This window comes from Leishmania panamensis (genome assembly GCF_000755165.1).
Source record: "Leishmania panamensis strain MHOM/PA/94/PSC-1 chromosome 31 sequence".
Classification (NCBI taxonomy): Eukaryota; Euglenozoa; class Kinetoplastea; order Trypanosomatida; family Trypanosomatidae; genus Leishmania; species Leishmania panamensis.
The window spans coordinates 121,315-142,600 of record NC_025878.1 but is presented as its reverse complement, the minus strand read 5'-3'; the positions used below and the strand labels follow the sequence as shown (position 1 = coordinate 142,600).

At 58.6% G+C, this 21,286-nt stretch overlaps 4 protein-coding genes and 1 pseudogene across 4 annotated transcripts, besides 2 other annotated features; all 5 read left to right on the top strand.

Annotated features, from left to right (window-relative positions):
* Positions 1-84: part of a repeat region that runs on past the window's edge.
* A 169-nt stretch (positions 85-253) lies between these two features.
* Positions 254-2,398, top strand: LPMP_310440 (calpain-like cysteine peptidase, putative; the record flags this gene model as incomplete). The annotated part of the gene is made up of 1 exon (XM_010703131.1): positions 254-2,398. The coding sequence occupies one exon, from the start codon at positions 254-256 to the stop codon at positions 2,396-2,398; it is 2,145 nt and encodes a 714-aa protein (XP_010701433.1).
* Positions 2,399-4,125: 1,727 nt separating this feature from the next.
* Positions 4,126-4,596, top strand: LPMP_310430 (annotated as a pseudogene).
* Positions 4,597-5,948: 1,352 nt separating this feature from the next.
* Positions 5,949-8,129, top strand: LPMP_310420 (calpain-like cysteine peptidase, putative; the record flags this gene model as incomplete). Its single annotated transcript, XM_010703130.1, has 1 exon — positions 5,949-8,129. The coding sequence occupies one exon, from the start codon at positions 5,949-5,951 to the stop codon at positions 8,127-8,129; it is 2,181 nt and encodes a 726-aa protein (XP_010701432.1).
* Positions 8,130-10,740: 2,611 nt separating this feature from the next.
* LPMP_310410 (calpain-like cysteine peptidase, putative) lies at positions 10,741-13,590 on the top strand (the record flags this gene model as incomplete). The annotated part of the gene is made up of 1 exon (XM_010703129.1): positions 10,741-13,590. The coding sequence occupies one exon, from the start codon at positions 10,741-10,743 to the stop codon at positions 13,588-13,590; it is 2,850 nt and encodes a 949-aa protein (XP_010701431.1).
* A 231-nt stretch (positions 13,591-13,821) lies between these two features.
* Positions 13,822-14,842: a repeat region.
* A 1,594-nt stretch (positions 14,843-16,436) lies between these two features.
* On the top strand, positions 16,437-19,109 carry LPMP_310400 (calpain-like cysteine peptidase, putative; the record flags this gene model as incomplete). Its single annotated transcript, XM_010703128.1, has 1 exon — positions 16,437-19,109. The coding sequence occupies one exon, from the start codon at positions 16,437-16,439 to the stop codon at positions 19,107-19,109; it is 2,673 nt and encodes an 890-aa protein (XP_010701430.1).
* Positions 19,110-21,286: the final 2,177 nt, after the last annotated feature.

The following is a 21,286-nucleotide window of genomic DNA, read 5'->3' as shown; positions in this document are numbered from 1 at the left end:
CGCGATGGGCGTGTGCCGGAGACGGGGTAAGGTGGAGTATGGCTCGTGTTGTAGTACAGCGAATGAGCTAGTGGAAAGGTAAAAGTGTTATGCGTTGCTGCCTGAATCGTCGTTAGTGAGCCTCTTTGGCGTCTCCATCACCACTGGTGTTACCTCCTCTCTCTTTGCCTCTTCGTGGATCTGCTTGCACACGACACGGCAGGTGTCTCGCTTTCCCATCTCTTCCTCTGGCTTCCACCTGCTCCCACAACCAATGCGCTTTCGCCGGCCAGGGTGGCTCTGCGGTGGCAGCAGCACCAAAAGTAAGGCGAGGAAGCGCTATCTCCAGACGAAGGTGCACAAGTTCAAGTATGGCGGCCCGGCAGTCAAGGGGGACTGCTACCCCCTCTTTGAGGATGGCCGATGCTACCGGGTGGAGGTGGACAAGCGCAAGTGGTTCCTCTACAACGACACATTAGATATGGAAATGCACATCATCTTCACCTTCCATAAGACAACTGCCGTGTACAAAACAGCGCATGGACGGACGAAGGTGAGGACGACACCCGCCGGTGGGACGGAGTGCACTGTCGTCGTCTATCCGCTGGAGACACTGCCGTATGTGAAGTTTGCCGAGAAGACGCAGATCATGTACAGCGCTACGAGGACATCTCGCGGCCTGGACCCGAATTACATTGAGAGGATCAACCGCGAGGCGAAGGCGAAGTGCCTGAGCGAGACACAAAAGGTGGCCGGCGTGGCTGGGGTGAGCCACGATGAGGAGGAGCTCCTGTACAGGTGCAGGAAGAGTAATATCCCATACGTTGACATGAGTTTCCATCCGTCACAGGCGTCTTTGCAGCGACCTCACGACAAGAACAGCGTGGCGAACATGACCTCCATCACGTGGAGGCGGCCGAAAGACTACATACCGGCGATGGCGCACAAGGAGATCAAACTGTTCCGCCACGGCGTGGACGCTGACGACATTGAGCAGGGGCACCTCGGTGACTGCTGGCTTATGTGCTCCATTGCGGTCGTGGCGGAGAGCAAGACGATGGTCAAGGACATCTTCCGCCACCCTGTCTCCAGGTCGAAGCGCTTGAAGGAAGAGCAAGCGGGTGGCTACCGCGTGTACCTGAACAAGAACGGTTGGTTCTGCAACGTCATTGTCGACAGCTACCTGCCGACGTACAACGGAGTTGTGTACTTTGCCCGCTCCGCCGGAGACCCGTACGAGTTGTGGGTGTCGCTGCTGGAGAAGGCGTACGCCAAAATCCACGGCTCGTATGCGTCTATTATCGGTGGCAATCCCCTGCACGCCCTTCAGGATTTGACGGGGTTCCCGGTGTACGCCTTCACAAAGACGTGGAGGGCGGCAGCGAATGAGGAAGAGGTCGCATCACAGTTCTTCAAGGACTTGTTGCGCTACCGAAAAAGTGGCTATCTTATCTCCATCAGCACTCCAGGCAAGGACACGAGCGCATACAACGTTGACAGCAGGACTTCGAACGAGGCATCGCTCGAGGCGCGCTACAAGGCGGTGGGGCTGAACACCGGCCACTCCTACTCGGTGCTCAAGGTGCGTCAGTTTCTTATCCCGCGAGTGAAGCTGCTGAAGATTCGAAACCCGTGGGGCACCGGTGACGAGTGGACCGGCGCGTGGGGCAAGAACAGCGACAAGTGGCAGAAGCACTTGCTGGTGCGCCGGTCCTGCAAGCCGAGCAAGGTGAGTGACGGCACCTTCTGGATGGAGTGGAGGGACGCGGTGCAGTTCTTCGAGGGTGGCGGGGTGTGTATGGTGAAGAAGTCCTGGTTTCAGTACCGCTTCCCCGGCAGCTTCGTTGGCATCATCCCCTCCGTGGTGCTCAGGATCGAACTCAAGAAGAGGCAGAAGGTGTTCTTCACCTTATCCCAGAAAGACCGCCGCCTGCGGAGTCCCGGGGACCCGGAGGAGCTGTACAAGGGGCTGCTCATCTGCGTAACGGGGCACAACGCAGAGAAGGACACACAGCAGATTGTGGCTCTTAGCACCGAGAACCCCGAGGTGCATCCGCCTGATCGGTACGAGTACATTATTGCCCGTGACGTTGGGCTCGAGCTCGAGCTTGACCCCGCGCAATCTCCGCTCTACGTCATTCCGCGCATTATGGTGGCGAACCGAAATGGCCCGAAGGATTTCACGTTGAGCATGCTGACTCCCAACAAGTCGACTGCGAGCGGCCTGCGGGTGTCGTTTGTGCGCCTGCCCGACACGTGCCCGACGTTCCGCAACGTGGTTTCCTTCAAGATGGTCGGGGAGAAAGCGGAACATGTGCAGTTTCAGTACAAGAAGCGCGGCGGCACTCCACGCATGAAGTCCGGCATCACTGTCTTTGAGGCCACTAACGTGAAGGAGAAGTACCCCTTCCCCTGCTGACGAATGTGCAAGTGCGGGCTGCACGCACAGTGAGCGTTCATTGTTTGTGTGCCTGGCACTTTGTCGCCAACCCCTGTGCGTGTTGAGGTACTGCTTCGTGTACCCTACCCTCACCTCGGCTGAGCGGCCACCTACAGAGGTGGGTGCCAGCGCCTAGCCATCTTTTCAAAGCGCAGAGAAGAGGGCAGCTCCCCAGAAACACTATCGCCCCCCTCGTTCATGATGCGTGCGAGCTGTTCTGGCATAGTAGAGGTCAGTTTTAACACAACGCCATTGCGACTTCAGTCGCCTCGAATGACGTTTTTCCTCCTCTTTTCTCGCTTTTTTAAATTTGTTTGTTTGCCACGACCGCGTCTACAGCGACGGTTAACCTTCATTGAAGTCGCTTCCTGAATTCTTACTGTGGACGCTGCGAGTGCCGTTGGTGCGTCAAGCGGAGCTGTCACGCCGTCGCAGCCGCCCCTCACCAGTCGCACGTCCTGCTCTGCCTTACTCTTCACCATTCTTTCTACTTTCCTCCACAACAACGAAACGAACAACACAGCGAATGATGTCTGCTATTCCCCTCTCTTACCACCATACACACGCATGCCTAGGCATCTAGGATGGCGTGGGCGTGTCTCGTGGACAGTGAATGCTGACGACTAACTCTCACCTCCGCTCTTTCTTCCTTACCTCCTCCTCTCCCTTCGAGGCCCACAAGCGAGAGGGCGCCAGTCCCAGCGGGGCTAACAGAATAAGGCAGTGCGCTCTACACATCCATCGTGCCAGACATCATTCGATCCCCATTCTATTCCCTCCCTCCTTCGCACTGGAGGAACTAAGCGAGACAGTGGTACCCTGCGTGCAGCTGTGTTCTGCATGGGGCTTAGGGGGGGGGGACTGTTGCCGCTTAGTTCCGATGGGCTGATTCCCCAAAATCAGTTGCGCATGGGCTTCTCCTGTATGGCCACGTCTCGTGTGTTCTCGCGCTCGCAGAGCCGAGCCACGATCACACCGGCCGCCGATAGTACACCATGGGCTCCGAAGACTAGGGAAAGGACGGACATCGTACGCCCGCGGAAATTCTGACTTCAGGAGATGTAGTCATGGCGACACTGAGCGAGAGGGTACAGACTTTCGAGGAGTCCATTCATTGCATAACAGAGCCGCCCACAACCCGTGCTGTGGGGCTGTTCTCAGCAGATTTATGGGTGCAGTCCAAGCCCTCTTCCAGGAGACGAAGCGGATGCCAGCTTGGAACGGGTTGTGGCATGTCTGGGAGCACACGCATTTTCCCTCCCTTCGAGGAGCACCATTGGGGGGCTGACACCCCCCCTCCCCCCAATACGATCGACAGGTGCAATTCTGAAAGGTTTTCTCCGCGCTCAACCAGCTGACTAAAGGCAACATAATCGAAGCACGAGGGACACCACTTTTGCCAGCTCATTCCTCCAGGTTGTATCGTAAGACGAGCAGATCGGAGCACAGCAGACCGTATCGCAGGTCACCACGGCACCTTTGGCAGCGAACGGCTCCCGCTTCCGTCCTTCGATGCCATACTCGTCGAAGCCGTGGGGGTGGAAGCACAACCTGGCGATTCTCGGCCCAAGGAGTGCGCTTTTTGTTAGACAAGGAGGGGCTGCCGCTTCTGGCATCATGGGCTTCAGAGCGACGTGAACTGAACCTTGCTGAGCGCCCACCTTGTCCACATCCGCAGAGTTAACCCGTTTAACTCAGGCTCGTGCATGGTGCAGGTCCTCGTTGTTGTGTTCGCAATGATCTGCGACGACGGGTTTGACGGGCGCGACGAGAAAGCGGCGTCAGTGTGCTCACCGTGCACACTGTCTTGAGCCTCCTCCTCACATAGACGCGGCATTTGCGCGGGTGCATCCTCGGCAGCGCATATTCCCGCGACGAGCAGGCGATGTACTTTACGATGTTGATGTTTAATGGGGAGTGGCAGCAGCAGCAGGAGCCAACGGAGACACGGTACCCGGAGAGCCACTCTCCGCAGTACAGCAGCTAATCAGGATGCCACCATCACGGGCTTAACAGCGCGGGTGGAGGAGGATGGTGGAGACACTCGATGCAGCGAAGTGAGGCGGGAGCGTTGTTGCACGCCTTTTCTCACCGCCGACGCAAATGTGCGCCGCCGCCCCGAAAGTGAGCGCCTCGCAGCTCGAAGAAAGCGCGAGGTGAATTTGTACATCTCGTAGTTGGAGTGCAACAATGCAGGCACAGCGTCGCAGCCTCTGCCCACGGTGCGGGCTATTCGCAGGCACAAGAGATCCTCCGAGGGACCAGGAGACGGCGCGCTCCGCAAAGGGAAGACTAAAGTTCTCCTCATGCCCTCTAGGTATATGTTTGAAGGGGTCGCTTACGGCCGAAAGGTGGCAGCTCTCTACCTTGGAGAAAATGCTTTTGAAGAGCTGCGCGCGAGATTTGCTCGAGGCCCGACGGTGGGCCAGCTCGAGCGTTTCTTAGGACGGCTGTCGGAGGAGACGCCGAGTCCTGCCCATTTCGGCTTATCGATGTTGGTGACTTCTCAAAGGGGCACGGCGTCTATTCACTAAGTTGCCACGCGGCTTGCTGCATGATTCATCGCTGGCCGTGCTGTCTGCGAGTGCTACGGGTGAACTGAACGAGTGGTTTAGCTGGGCCGAGCCCAAAAACACTGCGGTGCGTCACGCTGACGAGGACGACCGAAGGGGTTTGCCCACCTCTACTCCTATGTGACAGTGGACGGATGGAGTGCCGCGTGCATAAGCCAAGTGACCGAGAAAGACGCCACTACGGGCACGCGTTGACGCCACAGTCCCTCCGACAGCATAAATGCAGCACAGCACCGAGCACTGCGCTGCACAGCTGAGGTCTTGTTTTCATTTTTGTTTGTTGGAGCCACGGTTGCCCTTTATGCGGATAACCCTTCTGCTCTCGCTGCTCTGCGTAAAGGTTACACCCACACACAATAATGCAGCCAACGAGGAGCCCCATGACTCCATTGGTTCACTTGTTACACGCGCGCCGAGGTGTCCGGTACATGAAATCCAGCGAAAACCCCCGCAGATCATCCGAGTTGTCATCCTCCATATCAAACACGGAAGGGTGCAACTGGCGACACGGGGAGGTGAGGCGGAATGCGAGAGGGACGGGTGGCACCGCACTCTCGTCTGCGCAGAAGCACAGCGTATACGCGTAGCGACGCTCTTGTGCAGAGGGCGCGCTCTACTCCCGCCGGTATGGCCTCCGTGTGGGCGGCCCGATGGCGCAGACGCCAGAAATCGGATGGACTGAGACGACTATGCCGACCCGCTCATGGCCTCGGTGTAGGTGTCTGACACGCACATACACACTCTCTCTCTCTCCTTCCATCTCTCTCGCCCCTCTCTGTCTTTCTCACGCTGGTGAAGGAACGGAAGTGGCCATACTCAGGTACCCGCACAACCCCTTATCGCCCACTACCCATACGCATTCGCCGGACAAGGTGAGACACTAAAGATATCATCATCATTCCCCCTCTCCTCTATCATCATTGTCACCACAGCTTTTACAACCGTGTCGATAGAGAATGGGGTGCTGCAACTCTAAGGACACCAAGGAGCCGAAGGAGTCGAAGGAGGTGAAGCCAGATCCCGTGCCGGAGCCAGAGCCTGTGAAGCAGGTGACGGTCGTGGAAACGCCTGATGCACCCCTCAGTCCCAAGCATAGAAGCACGACGGTGGTGGTGGACCCACGCATCGAGCGCACCCGAGCCGTCTGCGCCCACAACAGCACCTGCCCCTTTCGCTATGACGTCTGCACTGTCGTGGGCGGAGACGTGAAGTGCTACTTCGCGGACGGTATTGTCTACCGTATCGAAAAGGACGGCGTGTGGTACTTGTACAACGACTCCGTTGACTACGAGGCGCATGTAGAAGTGCGCTTTGGTCCGGGATCTACGATTACCGCGGGTGATATGGCGCTAGAGACGGAGAAGACGGGCTGGATATGCGGACACTGTGTCTTGTACCCACTGCAGACGCTTTGCTGCGCCTCCGGCACCCCCAACGGCTACAAAGTCAATATCACCGTGAAACCCCTCAGTGAGGAGTACCGCAAGGAGGCGTGCGCGGCTGCCAACCACACTGCTGAGTCAGAGACAGACGCTGTTCGTTCTCTCGTCGAAGACGTGACAGATGAGGAAGCAGTTCTGTGCCGCTGTGTGGAGTCGAAAACGCCGTACGTCGACCTAACGTTCCCACCAAATGCTGACTCGGTCGCGCGTGCCGGTAAGGACAGCCGCACCCTCCCACTGATGGCCATGATGCGCCCGACGCAGTACCTGCAGGAGAATAAGCGCATGTCGGCGAACGACTTTGTTGGGCCAGCGATTCCCATGTGTCTCGACCAAGGCAGCCTCGGCGACTCGTGGCTCATGTGCGCTGCGGCCATTGCGGCGGAAGATGAGGCAGTGGTCCGCAACATGTTTGCGCTGGGCTCACCGGAGGAGAAGGTGGTGGGTGCGTACCGCGTTATGCTCAACAAGGACGGCTGGTGGCACAACGTCATTGTGGACGACTACGTGCCCACGATGAGTCACATGCCCGTGTTCGGGCGCTCGTGGGACGATCCGGCAGAGTTGTGGCCTTTATTGCTTCAGAAAGCCTACGCGAAGGTTCACGGCTCCTATGCTTCGGTTACTGGCGGCGACACGCTGCAGGCACTTGTCGACTTCACCGGCTCAGCAATGTACCGCTTTGACATGGAATGGGAGGAGGCGGTGACGGACGCGAGTAAGGCGCACTCGTTGGCAGAGGCGCTGGTGCAGTTTTCCAGCGCTGGTGCTTCTATTGTGCTCAGCACTCCTGGCATCCACTCAAAGAGTTATCTGGGCTGCAAGCAGGAGAGCGATCCGGCAGCCTTCAGCGCCCACTATGCGGAGGTTGGGTTGCGCACTGGGTACACGTACTATGTAGAGCGCGTCGTGATCGTCGAGAAGCTCCACGTACTGTTCAAGGTACGCAACCCGTGGCGCTCGTCAGGCAAGTGGGCTGGTGCGTGGAGCTACGGCTCGCAGGAATGGACGCAGAATCCGGCTGCGTGCTCTCTCTGTGGTGTCCAGGAGGACCCGCAGGATTGCACCTTCTGGATTTCTTGGGATGATGCCGCCCAATACTTCGATGGGGGCGGCGTTCTGTTTTCCTCCACCGGCGCTACGGACTACCGTGTGAAGGGCGTATTTCAGGAGACCATCCCAAGCGCGATTCTGGAGATAACAGCCCACGAGTCAACCCAGGTGCTCCTCACCCTCTCGCAGCCCGACAAACGCGGCGTGGACTTCAAGGAGTGCTCGTCGCTCTTCGCGCCGATCATGCTCACTATGTCCAAGAAGGAGGGCAGCCTGCAGCGCGTGCAGAAGAACACCAGCTGTAACCCGGCGAATCCTTCGGAGAACTTCAACTTTATCGTTGGCCGCGAGGTCGCCATGTGGGTTACGCTGGAGGCAGGGGAGCGGTACCACATCGTGCCGCGCATGCACCACCGTGGGATCTTGGTGCCCTACAACCGCCCGTATGTGATGGGCCTAATTTCTATGAATGATCTAAAGGGCCACGTGCAGGTGGAGGCGAAGCAACTTGAGAGCGACTCGAGCGCCTTCACCAATTACATCGCCTACAACTCGGAGGAGCTGCCTTCGGTCGAGGTGGAGTGTCAAATGCACCTCCCTGGCAAGGCCCCCGTGACGTACGTTTCCGCCACAGTGGTTTAACCGTGTGCCGCCTGAAGTGCACACCCTAGCCTAAGCAGCAGCAGCAGCGGAGTTGGTGGCCGAAGCCTCACCCTCAATCTTGTACGGGACTGCAGCAGTGGAGTGATGACTCGTCGGCGTTGTGGTTGGGCGTGGAGGGAGGTAACTCTTCACAGCAGAGGGCAAGAAGGTCGGAGGCGAGGATGGATGAGCATATGTGCAGCAGGGATAACGTTGAGGGAAAGCTGTAAGGAGCGCGATGTGAGGTGTAGCACACGCATACCCACCCACCCACACACACACGCACCGAGAGACACGCGTGCTCTCACCTGTGACTGCGTCATGGACCCCTCTCGCTTCTTTTCATTGGCTCACTCGTCAATGTTTTGCCTTCCCCTCTCCTCTTATGCGTATTTTGCAGTATTTTAAGTTGAGCCCCCTCCCCCCTCTCTTATCCGCTGAAGCAATGAAATTGCCGGCAGGGGCTGCTGGCTGCTCTTCCTCTCATGGCGCAACCCACCAGCAGGGCGGTAGCATCGGGGCCCTACTTTTCCTCTTCGTGTTTTCCCCCCTTCTGCTCGCTGGAGGTGGCGCGGTGTGTGCGGCACTGTACTGCCAAAATCGCTGCTGTGGTAGTTTCTTTTTCGCTCCGTCTTTCCCTTTTCGTTTGCCATCGTACGTTAGTTCTCCACTGGTTCCCACCGAAAAATGTGTGCTCACAGAGACGCGCACCCCCAAGGAACGTGCTGAATGAACTGGACTCACATGGAACCCACAGGCCCACCACTGTGCGCCCCCAGAGAGCTGAGACGCCTCCTCCGAAGTTGGCCACGGGAACAGGAACAGTGGGGAGTAGACCAGAGATGTCATTCATCAGCCAAAGAAAGCCTCTCTCTTCTTTCTTGTCTTATTTGGTTCTCGCTCTCGAGTTTGTGTGCGTGTGCACCTCCGGTGATGCTCGTGTGGCATCAGCCTTCTCATGTCTCTGCATCGCTTGAGCCACTCGCTTGTTTGTATGGGTACTTCATTGTATCGTCGTTGTGAGCAGATGGGGCAGCAGGTCGAGGGGCGTCGGTGCGGCGGAGTAGGGTTTGTTTTAGCTCCTCTTTCCCTCCTCGCTTCTTCCCTCGCCCCCTCCCTTTCTCCGCCTCTGTCTTTTCAGTGGATACGTTGATGTGTGTGTGTAGCGTTGTGCGCTCGTGTGCCTTCCGTGTGGTGTGGGGCCTTTGGGGTCCTCCCCTTTGTCGTTTCGTAGGCGTCTCTGCAAAGGCGGCCTCTCCTTTCCCTTTTTTTTTTTCGGTTTTCACTGTCTCTTCTCGTCTACTCCTTCCTGTACCGATCCACGGGTGATGCGCGTAGGTCCGATAGCGGTGCTGATGGCCGCGACACGTTGTGGTAGATCTGCCGTTATTTGTGTATCGATGTCGCGCTTGTAAGGCTGTCCACTCTTTCGTTTCTTGTAGTGTTGCACGCATGCTGACGCTCTCGCTTCTTCTTTACAGTTTCATCCGTTTCATTCTCTCCCTCGCTCCCCTCTTCCTCGTGCGGAGGGCATGTGTGGATAGGGCATGGACTGACGACCTGTAGAGGAAGGGGGAGGAGAGGTATGAGAGGGAAGGTGGTGCGATGGAGGGCGGTGCCAAACGTGAGCGGTGGGTGAGAAAAAGAAAGGAAGACCAGTGCCTACGGCTTGGGCGAGTATCGGGGTGTCGCTGCCTCTTGAGACACGCACGTCGCATGCTCTCTTCCACTGTCAGCCGCGAGCCTTTCCTCCCTTTCCTCTCTTTCTTCCTCCTCTCCTCTGCCTTTCCCTTCACAAGGGCAGTGGAGTAGCGCGAGGAGCGTGTATGTGTGCGTTGTTATCATGTCACTGTACGTCTCTCTCTCTTCTATTTTTGATTTTACCTGGATGTCATTATGTTCTCGGTGAGCTGTTAAGACAATGCTCAATCGTGAAGGGTGGGGAAAGGAGTGAGGGACATCTTGTGTGTGCGCTGAGGCCCTCCGCCTCTTTTCCTCCCTCTCTTTATGGTAGGCGGTGTCTGCGTGTTTATTCTGTGTGGGTGACAGCAACAGAGTTTCCTGCAGATGTTTCGTGTTCTATTGACGATGCATGCGTCGTGTAGCTCTATCACTCCTGTCGTGGATGTTCATGGCTTTTCCGCCTGCCCTCTCTCCCCCAGTGAAAGAAGTCAAATGACTCGTTTGGCTTGGTCATCTGCGGGAGATTGCGGTCTCCTCGGCGATGTTTCTTCTCTGCGCTCTCTCTCTCTTGCGCCACCGCTGCCACTCATCACCTATACGTGCCCATCCCTGTCGACGTCTCTCTGTTCGTGTCGTGTTGTCATTCGCTACGCATTCGAACGCCTACATCTGCACCCTCCTTCCCTCCCCCCGAGCACTGAAGAGGGGAAGGAGCCGTGCCGATATACTCCTGCCTGCCTCGACGTGTGTGTGTGTGTGTGAGTGTGCGTGTCTGCGTACCTCCGAGCCGCCTCCTCTTTGTGGCGATCACACATACCCCCCGCGTTTTCCCGACAGCGCCGCCTGTGCCTTTTTCTTTGTTGCTTCCTTTTCGGCAGTTCGTGGTGTCACAACACCGGCCCAAACGATACACGCACACCCGTATCGAATGCCCATGGACGGAAGTGTCATCCTGCCCACCTGTGGTGAAGACGTCGTCACAGATGCCATGCTGGATGAGTATCTGCAGCAGTCCGCATCACCTTTCTCTTCCTCAGACTCTGCGAGTGAAATGCTGGCTGCAATCACCACGGGCAGTGCCACGCCAGCGCAGGCTCACGGTCTCTCTGCAACGTCTTTAACGTCAACGTTGGGGGCTAGCTTCTTGCCAACCTTCAAAAATTTCCACAGTAACAGCGGGTGCCCCATTGACTTGGAGGTATCAAGCAAAGGCGTTCGGCGCCGTGCCAGTCATCGTGTCAGTACCAGCCTCGCACTGCAGGGGAACCTGTCTGCCTCGGAGATCACGAGCGACGACAGCGGCGACTTTGCGTTTCTTACGAGCGACGTGCGCGACGCCGACGCGTACGACCTTATTCGCCATTACATACTGTACTGCAAGCAGCAGGAGAAGGAGCTGGAAGAGCTGGAGGAGGAATGCGCACGGTTGGAGGCGGAGCAGCAGCACCTCTACAGCGCCGCCATAGCGGCTGCCATGACCAGAGGAATATCACAGGCGTCAGCCACCAACACTCTGTCACCGTCGAACTCGAACGGAGTTGCGGCGACAGCAGCCAGCGTCAGCACCACCCGCGGCGTCTCCTCGCTGGTTGCTAGAGACGAGTTCGGCGAGGCCCACATCGATCCACTGAAGGTGTGCCCCTACCTGAATCCGTACGACGCCGCTTGCAAACTGCAGCCGTACCGCTACGGACAGCCCACCGTCGTTGGTTGCTACACACCGGTTTTCAAGAGTGGAAGTCTTTACCGCTGCACCGCAGCCGATGGGTCGTGGCTGTTTTACAACGACTCGCAGCAGTACACGATGCATGTGAAGTATATTGTCGGCGCCTCCTCCGTCATCACGGCCGGTCCTCACGCATCGGTGCACCAGCGGGCGTCGGGCGAGTATGAGACGCAGGTGATGGTTTGGCCCCAGGAGACGGAGGTGCTGCTTGTAGGTGAAGTGAACGGCTTTAAGAATCGGTCTACCGCCGTACCTGTAGATTTCAGCTATACGAACCCCCATGCGACTGCCTCTACCGTGTCTGCGCGCGCTCTGCTGAACCACTTCGCCTACCAGACAGGAAAGTCGAGTGTCTCGCTGCTCACTACCGAGGACGTGCTGGAGTGTTGTGCGACCCAAGGCAGCAAATGGACCGCTGCTGTCGCTGCTGAGGGGTCTTCGGATGGGCAGCACTTTGTGGACCCCGGCTTCCCGCCCTGTAGCGCATCGCTCTACCGCAAAGGTGTCGATGACCTCTTTCTCTGGGATATACCCTGGCGGCGTCCCTTCGAGTACCTTCCCGCCACACAGCGCTCTGAAGCGTGCCTCTTTGCTCGCGCGGTGCTTCCGACAGACCCGTGTGCGGGGGAAGGCGGCGATGCGTACCTATGCAGTGCCGCTTGCTCTCTCGCTGAGTACCCCACGCACGTCGTTCGAATTTTTCGGCACCCCGTCTCTACGGATGCCGGCAGCCGTGAGCGGGCGGCCGGGGCGTACCGTGTCACACTGAACCACGGCGGCTGGTGGACATCGACAGTTGTCGATAGCTACTTGCCTGCGTCGCTCAAGGGCCCGGACCTGGGGCGCTGCTCGCACGACCTGCGCAAGCTCTGGTACCCGCTGCTGGAAAAGGCGTACGCGAAGCTGCACGGCTCTTACGCTGCCATTCAGTGCGGTGATCCGCTCGAGGCACTGCAGGATCTCACCGGCTATCCAACGTTTCGGTTCGATGAGGAGTGGGCGGCGGTGGCGCAGGACAGCACCGGTGCCTGCGCGAGTAAGCCTACGTCCTACAGCCCACAGTCCGAGCAGCTCTTTGTCTTCTTAGAGGAGGTGCACCAACGCGGCTACCTTGTGTGTCTGAGCCTGCCGGACGACGGACCGGCCGAGTCCCAGGCAGCGCAGATGGGCGTGGTGTTTGGTATGTCGTACACGGTCCTGCGACTTGTTCGGCACGGCGGCTCTCGCCTTCTTCAGATTCGCTGCCCCACCTTGAAGATGGACAGCAGCGGGTTGTGGTACGCTAAGAGCGCACTATGGCAGCAGGAGCCGCACCTAGCCGCTTTGTGCGGGGTGGACGGTGATGGCAGGCCGGAGGAAGCGAGTTTGTGGCTGGACTGGTCTGAGGCGCTAGCAATGTTTGAGGGGGGCGGAGTGTGTTGCTGTCGTTGGGATTGGGCGCACGACTGCCGTGTGCGAGGCTCTTTCACTGACGGGATTCCCTCTTTCGTGTTGGAGGTGCGTGTCGACGACTCCAGTGAGGACGCAAGTCCTGTGGAGGCATACTGCATCTTGTCGCAGGAGGACGATCGCGGCATACCTGCAGATCACCCGCACCGTGCGCTACGTCCACTGATGCTCTCTGTCAGCAGCCGTCGCAGTGAGAATGAGGGATGCGACGACGCCGGCAGTGACCCACCGGCTGACCAGCGCATTCGGCACGTTTGCTCCACCAACCCAGACATCCACACAGAACAACTGAGCTTCATCCTAGGCCGGGACACAGCGCTCCGTGTGACCTTTCAGCCCTCGGTGCATCCGTACTATGTTATTCCTCGCTCGCTGGGCGAGATGAACAACAAGCTTTTCACAGTGGGCTTGGTCTCCTCCACACCGGTGACAACGTCAGGAAAGCTGCGAGTGCGACTTATGCAGCTGTTGTCCAGCTCACCGGTGTTTCACAACCGGCGGGACTTCTCGACATCGCAGCTCGAGGACGTGGCAGTGGCGTCGTTTCAGATCCGCGGTCCTGACGGGCGTGTGCGCATAGGATGCGGCAGCACTATTGGCTAAGGGGGGCTGAGGGGCAAAAGTTTGAATCGCTACAGAATTCTCCCCCCTTTTTCGCCTTTGGATATTGACCGATCTACACTTTTTCTTTTCCCTTGCGCACGGCCGCTGTACGTCTGCCGCGCGCTGCATGCGCCCGCACGGCTCTGTCGGCACTCAGCTACGTCTGAAGCGCTATGAAATCGTTTGCTCTCTTCTTTCTTTGTTGTTTGGGTATCACTCGTTGTTTTCTGTCCCTGATGATGCCGGCCATCTCGCCGTGGTGTCAGGGTTCGCCCCTCCACCCCCCTCATCTAGGGAGGCCACGAGCCTGCAGCCTGCCCTCGGGTACGACTGCGGACTCTTGGTGTCGGCGGAGAGGTCTGGGCTGGCGCTGTGCCGATGAGAAGTGCGGCCGTGGTCGCGCTTGCCGGGGCTGACCCCAGGTCGTGCCGGCGATCCGGCAGGTATAGGAGCGCATGGGCTGTTTGCGCACCGACGCGTACCCACCGACCGGCCCCCTGCCACCACGGACGCATGGCACCGCCCCGCCTGTCGCGGCACACGCGTGCAAGCCATCCAGACACGCCCGCCACCGACCGCAGCGTTGGCCTGAAGCAGGTCCCAAGCACCCCCTCGAGATGTGAGCATGGTGCTCGCGCGCTGTCAAGCGGAGCTGGCATGGCGCATTACGTCGACACCAGGGAGCCGGGGGCCAGCCGAGCAAGAGGGATCGGCGCGAAGGGACGCAGGCGGATCGGCGCCACCGCGCATGTGTGCGAGGCGCGCGGCATCTTGTACGTCCGACCATGTGGGCTGACGGGGCACGGGTGCTGGATGCACGGCGAGGACGGCGCGGACTGCACCATCGCGGCGTCCAGACTCCCGCGCGACGGGTCTTCACGCCCCGCTGCGGGGTGGCCGAGGGCCCTGCCGCGCGGCTGGCCGGCTCCTCCTTGGGCTCGCCCGGCATGCGCCTGGAGCACTCTCTGTGAGCCGGGGGACAGACGCCACCACGTGCGCCCTGGGGCTGGCCGCTGGATGCTGCCGGACTGGACGGAGGCGTGCAGCCCAGTGGAGTGGGTCTGGCGGCCGTTGCGCAGCGTGCATGCGATGGGGGGACGAGGAGGGACGTGGGGGGAGGCTGTTGGGACGCATGACCCGATCGGGTGGCCGACGGTTCGCCCGTAGAGGATGCGAGTGTAGCCGTAGTGACACAGCGGCATGCGTGGGCTGTAGCTGTCGGTGCGTCCTTGCTAGCTTGTTCGTGCTGGAATGGGCACATACAGCTGCAGCTTATGCATGCCTCTTTGGCTGTGTTGAGCGTTTTATTTTAGGAGGAGGAGCTGATGAGCGTTGCTCTGAAGGTGGCAAAGGCGCTCTACCTGTGTGTCGGTGCATGTCGTGGTGCCTTTACCGGGTTTAGTGGGCCGCTCCCATTCATGTCCTTCCGTGATGTCTATTAGCAATGCTGGAGTGGGTGGGCACATCAGCTGTTGTACTCCTGCGCCCCTCTTGGCGCCCTTCTATTTTTTCTTTTGTGTCGTTTCTCCGCTATTCTAAAAAGGGTTGTTTGGATGTCTGGGCATTTTCTCAGCGTGGCACCTTTGCATTGGCCCGCGCAATCTGTGGAAGCCAGTCGCACAACAAGTGCATGGGGATCGAGCACAGAGGCGCACTCAATGCTTGAGGGTGTGGGACCTCACCCATGCGTTTTCTATCTTGCTTGCGCTGAAAGGAGCGGTAGGCAAGCGGATCAGCTCTCTCTCTCTCTGTGTGTGTAACGTGACCTCATTAACACGGACATCATGATGCCTTCCTGTGGCACGCTACATGTTGTAGAGCGCTGCTTCCCCGGCATCTCCTTCCGCACTTCTTCTTGTATTGTTGCCTGAGCCTCTCGCCCTCGCCCTCGCCAAGCAGTACGTACGCCGAGCCGATCAAGGGATGGAGAGGCGCGCCGTAGGCAGGGTGCGCTGACGACGAACGCGCGCCCTCTCTTTTCTTTCTCTTACGTTTATTCCTTCTTCCCTAAGCCTGCAAGTGCGGGTGCATTAGCCCTGCGGAGGTGTGCTGTGCTTCACTCCTTTGCTGGTGGATTTTAGTTGCTGATGGGGTGGGTGGGTGGCATTTTGCTCTGTAGATTAGCGGCTCCACGACCTCGACCGGGGGGAGTGCACGATGAAAGTTTATTTCGGGTTTTCCGCCCACGAGGATGCCTTCTTCATCCTCCTTGGCAGGTGCACTTGTGGCGCGCACTTATCACTGAAGGTGCGCCAGCGATGTGTTCGCCCCCTTCACTATCCATATGTGTTCTCTCGGTCTCTCTTTAGAGTGCGTCTCCACGACCTTTTCGACCCCCTTCATCTTTCCATCCGGTGAGACGGAGTGGGAGAGGGACGGGTGGCACCGCACTCTCGTCTGTGCAGAAGCACAGCGTATGCGCGTAGCGACGCTCTTGTGCAGAGGGCGCGCTCTACTCCCGCCGGTATGGCCTCGGTGTGGGCGGCCCGATGGCGCAGACGCCAGAAATCGGATGGACTGAGACGACTATGCCGACCCGCTCATGGCCTCGGTGTAGGTGTCTGACACGCACATACACACTCTCTCTCTCTCCTTCCATCTCTCTCGCCCCTCTCTGTCTTTCTCACGCTGGTGAAGGAACGGAAGTGGCCATACTCAGAGAAAGAGGCAAATCTTCTTCGAGGTTGTGCCTTTGCTGGCTTAGAGAAGAGGGAAAAGACGCTGAATTCCGGGGCACGACGACCCCCTTCCTCCCGCTTTCTATTCTCACGCAGAGACATGCTGCAGGGGGGCGGTGGGCTTTAGTGTTGCCGTGTTTCCCTTCAATCACCTCCGCGCACTAGACGATGGTGGAGCCCCATCGCAAATTTCGGCTAGACGCCGAGTCTGTCGCGTCTCTTAGGGCTGCCGTCGCAGCGAACTCTAAGAAGCAGCAGCGGCTGGAAGAGCGTCTTGCGCGCTGCCGTGAGCAGGCGGCGCGCCGCTCAGTGCTGGAGCAGAGACTCGAGAGTCTCCACACACGAATTGGGGAGCTACGCGAGATGGCCCGACCGGTGGCTTTACCACCGCTCTCAGAAGACGCGACGGCGTCATCAAATCCTAACTTGCCAGTTTCCTTCTCCATGTCTCTGGGGTGCACAGTCTTGTGCCCCACCTCGCCTGGTGCATCGGGTGTGTTGCCGCAGGGCAACCCATCTGTAGCCACCAGTTCGTCGGTCCCGGACGATTTTGACGAGACCACTATCCGTCTCGACTCTCTGCCAGTGCCCGCTACGTGGGGGCGGGCGGCGTCGCTCTTCCGCTACTGTGGCCCTTCTGTGAAAGGCATCGTGTCCGCCGTGATTGATGAAGGTGTGCTCTACCGTATCCTCACGGACGGGGGCGACTGGGCCTTCTACAACGACACTCGGTACTACACGGTGCAGGTGCGATACCGCATTGCAGCTGGCTCGACGGTGACGCCAGGGAACTCTGTGACGGTAACCGGAGCAGGGGCGGAGCAGGAGCTGGCGATGGAGCTGGGGCCTGAGGAGACCAAAGTGTTCCTAACAGGCCGTGTGATGGGATTTGACAGCCTCTGCAAAGCAGCGCTTCTGCCGAGGTGTGTAGCAACGGCTGAAGAGGATGAGGCGCTGTGCACGGAGCCGCAGCAGCACTGGAGCGTTCTCTCCACCTCGTACGCAGATGTCGCTGTACCCGTTCGCCATAGCGTGTCGACAGCGCACCTCGTCGCCGACTGTGTGGCGAAGCAGATTCGGTTTGTCGACCTGCATTTTTTCCCAAGCCACGCTTCCCTCTACCGCAGCGGCCAGGACAGCTTCTACGTGCCCCCGCTGCACTGGCGCCTGCCTATCAGCTACCTCCCCAACGATGACAGCGTCCGTCGTGAGGTACGTCTCTTTCGCGGCGCCGTCCTTCATCCAGAGGGTCTGCGCACGGGGCGTCTGTTTCCCAATCACCTCTTTCTCTCTGCGGCAGCAGGGCTTGCGTGTCGCTGGCCGCAGGCGCTGCGCCGTCTTTTCATTCACCCGCAAGGGGCACGACAGGGTAAGCGTGACCGGGCGGTCGGTGCTCATCACGTCGAGCTGTGCACAGGGGGCTGGTGGTGTCCCTGGATCGTGGACGAGTTCTTTCCTGCGGCTGCACGGTGCCCCGAGTTCAGCCATTCTGCTGACGACCTGCGTGTATTGTGGCTGCTTCTGCTCGAGAAGGCCTGTGCAAAGGTGCTTGGCTCCTACGCGGCAACCCTGAATGCTCCCCTGGAATACTTTGTCAGTGCGTTCACCGGAGGGCCATGTAAGGTGTTGCACGAGATTTGGCCAGGACGCGAGGACTTGCGGGACTCTACCGCCAAGGCAACGCGCTTCTTTGCGCTCATGAAGCGACTGCTGCGGCAGCGCACGACGGAGATGCCGAGCGTGGTGTGTTGGCTGCGACCCTACTTAAGCAGCGCTGCCCGCACCCAGAAAAAGGGCGATCCGCTGGAAGCGTTGTACGGGGATGTCGGACTTGACCCCAACGCCGCCACCGTAGTGCTGGGGCTCGAGACGCTCCGTGACGGGCAGTGCGTCGTACGTCTGCGTCAGACAGCTGAGAAGAGAAGGCCCGCCGAGTCATGGCTTGACCTTTGGCGCCGCGCCGGAAAGCTGTGGGTGAACGAGGTGAGCGATCTCGTGTTCGCTATGGGGGAGACGGCGGGGGACACGGTGTGGATGGCGCTGGAGGACTTACCGCAGTACTTCCAAGGCGGTTGTGTAGCACCATTGACGAGCGACTGGGGTGTGGCAAAGGTGCAGGGTCAGTTCACACAGCGCCAGCCGTCTGTGGTGCTGCAGGTGACAGCGACAGCGCCGACGCGCCTCTTGGTGAGCGTTACACAGCGGCACCTCGATGAGACCGGACTGTCGACGCTGACATTGAAAGATGAAGACACCTTAATCGGTGCAGGTCAAACATTAGCGGGCCTCAGCTGCCTGCTGTACTCCAAGGGCAGTGGCGACAGCACTCACTTTCTGGGGAGCAACGGCGACTCTCCTGACGCGTTCGACCTCGCTCAAGAGCCGCATTTTGTGTACGAGCGTGAGGTGGCTGCCGGGTACCTGCTGGACCCGTGTCAGGGCCCTTACTATGCAGTGCCGTTTGTGAGCTCCATCTCTTCCGATGTGGCCTACACCATAACGGCCCAACTGGTCGTGGCAGAATCACGGTCCACCGCAGCGCCGCTGGCAACGCCCGAGAGCAGCACAGCGACGGTGCGCTTCATGACGACGAAGCCAGGGACTACTCTCTTTTCGAGTCTTGTTCAGCCGATCCTTCGTGAGTCCTCGATGGAAGTGAGCGCGACATCCTGGAACTACCAAAGCAGCTCACCAAAGCAGCTGCGCATGTATTACAGCACGGGAGTCTCTGTCACACTCGTTCTCGGCGGAAGCGATGTACCACAGCAGCAACAGCCGGATACATCAACCCCTGGACCCATGTACACCTGTGAGAGGACAAGCACAGCTGAGGCTCACTAGCACAGCGAGTGCATTTACCTGTGATGGCGCTGCCGTCTGTATTGTGCCGCACGTTGGAATATGCGCTGCACTTTTGGAAGGAGGGGGGGCATTGCCGGCGAACATGCCAGTCTCTTTCCGTCGTGTTGGGGTGTCGTGGATCTGTTCTTCTCGTCGGTGTTGTTGATCTTCTTCCTCTCCTCCCTCTTTTCCTCCTTCTCTTGTATTCTTTCTCCTTCTCCGCGCAGGCAGCGCAGCACTCGTGCGCCACCACGCATGTCATGCGGTGCCCGAGTTCGCTGGTTATATCGCCGCGCATTTGTGTTTGGGTCTGTCTGCAGTGGCCTATGTTGCCTGGGCGTCACTTGCATTTGAAAAGACACGGATGTAGGAGTGGAGTTCAGAGACAGTCGCGTGCATCCGATTACACGCAGGTGAAGGCCGACGTGCCGAGGTGCGGCGCTCCCTTGTCCCCTGGGGTCAGTATACAACCCTGCGGGCGCGCAAGAGGTGGGCCCTATTTCTGGATGAGACGCGAAAGGCCCTTGAGGTCTCTCCTGCATCCTGCGTGTGGCACCCTCCAGCTGCAGGGCTGCGGGAGGCGTGAGTCTTCCAGCCCCGCTTTCTGCGCAGGGCGCATTGCCGCTGTCCGTTTTCACCGACGTGCATGAGCCCAGCAAAAAAAAAATGCAAGCAGCTCACTACTCCACCCTCTACCCTCCTCCCCTTCTCCACCAACTCCACACGGACACTCCAGACTGCAGAGAGTAGAAGTGCCAGCCGCGACCTCTTCCCTCCTCCTCCTCCCTCCGGACCGGGTGAGAAAGGGGCGAAGTGACAACCACCACACGCCAAATTCAACTTTGGCCGTGTGCGCCTTCGTTTACCGGAGGGAGGACGAAGTGGACAAGGAAGACACAGGCGTTCTTCACGGCCGATCTCGACATAGAGGCGCGCTGAGTCATTTTCTCTTTCTTCTTTTCAGTGGACTCCCCTCCCCCCACAAACACTCACACAGACACCCCTCACTTCTCCTGCTCTTTCTTCAGAACGGTACTGTTGCATTGCGAGTATTACCATCGCCTGCCACCACCGCTGCTACTCATTCCCCTCCCCATCTGCCTTGAGCTCGATGTGTGTGTGTGTGTGCGTGTGTGTTGCTTTACGAGTTCTTTCCGCTGTGCCTCCACTCAGGGGATTTCTTGAAGTCACTTCTCTCTCTCTCTCTTATTTCTCTCGCCTGTTTGTTTCTCCCATCATTGGGGTGTCTCGGATGATTACGGCAAATTTGCATCACACGTGCTCACTCAGCAACGCAGTCACGCAACTCTGATCGTAGGTCGCATTTGTTTCGCTTTTTTTTCATTGCTCCTACTTGTGCGTAGCTGCGTGAGGGAGGAAACGAGATATTCATTTGGCTCTCACTTTGTGTATATTCAACAATTGATGTATGTGTGTGCGTGTGTCTTTCTCTCTCTCTCTCTCTCTGCGTGTGTGTGTGTGCTCATCGCTGTGTGGCCTTCTACTCGGGTGCACTCGCACATCATACCTGAGCGTTTGCGTCTACGCTCTTCTCTTTGTCTCTTCTCTTCTCCACCTCTCCGATTTCTCGGTGGTGTCGCCAACACCAGGCAGTGCAGTGGGGCGCCATCATTGTTGCCATTCGTTTCTCTTCTTTTTGTTTTCCGTTTCTTCTGCCCCCTCCCTCCCTCTCTGTCGGCTCTCCCTGTCGTGTTGGTGCTTCGCTCCTCCTGTTCGTTGATAAGCCCGTCTTTTGCCCTCCCCCCTTCTCGATCAGCTCGACCCTCCACCGTATCATTGACGCTGGATTGTAGTTGCGTCTGTGCGCCTTTTTCATTTCCTCTTGCCCTGTCAGTAGAGCGTGCGTCGCCGTGTCGCTTCGCAGTGCCCATCACCCCTCCCCCCTCTCTCTTATAGCAGAGGGAGAGAGGGCATACACACGTAGAGTCGCCATGCCCAAGGTCCCGCTCGCTGTGGTGTCTACGTCATCGGACGACTCAGAGATGATGTGCAGCGACCCAGCCGGGTCCTTTAAAGATGCGAATTGGTCCGTCATGAAGATGGACAGCTTCGACTCACTGCCCTTCTCGGAGGTGTCGCATACCCCGTACGGGACGGACTCGAACTTTCTCGACTCGGTGTCCCACGGAGGCTCTGCCGGGTACCGCCCCAGTCCT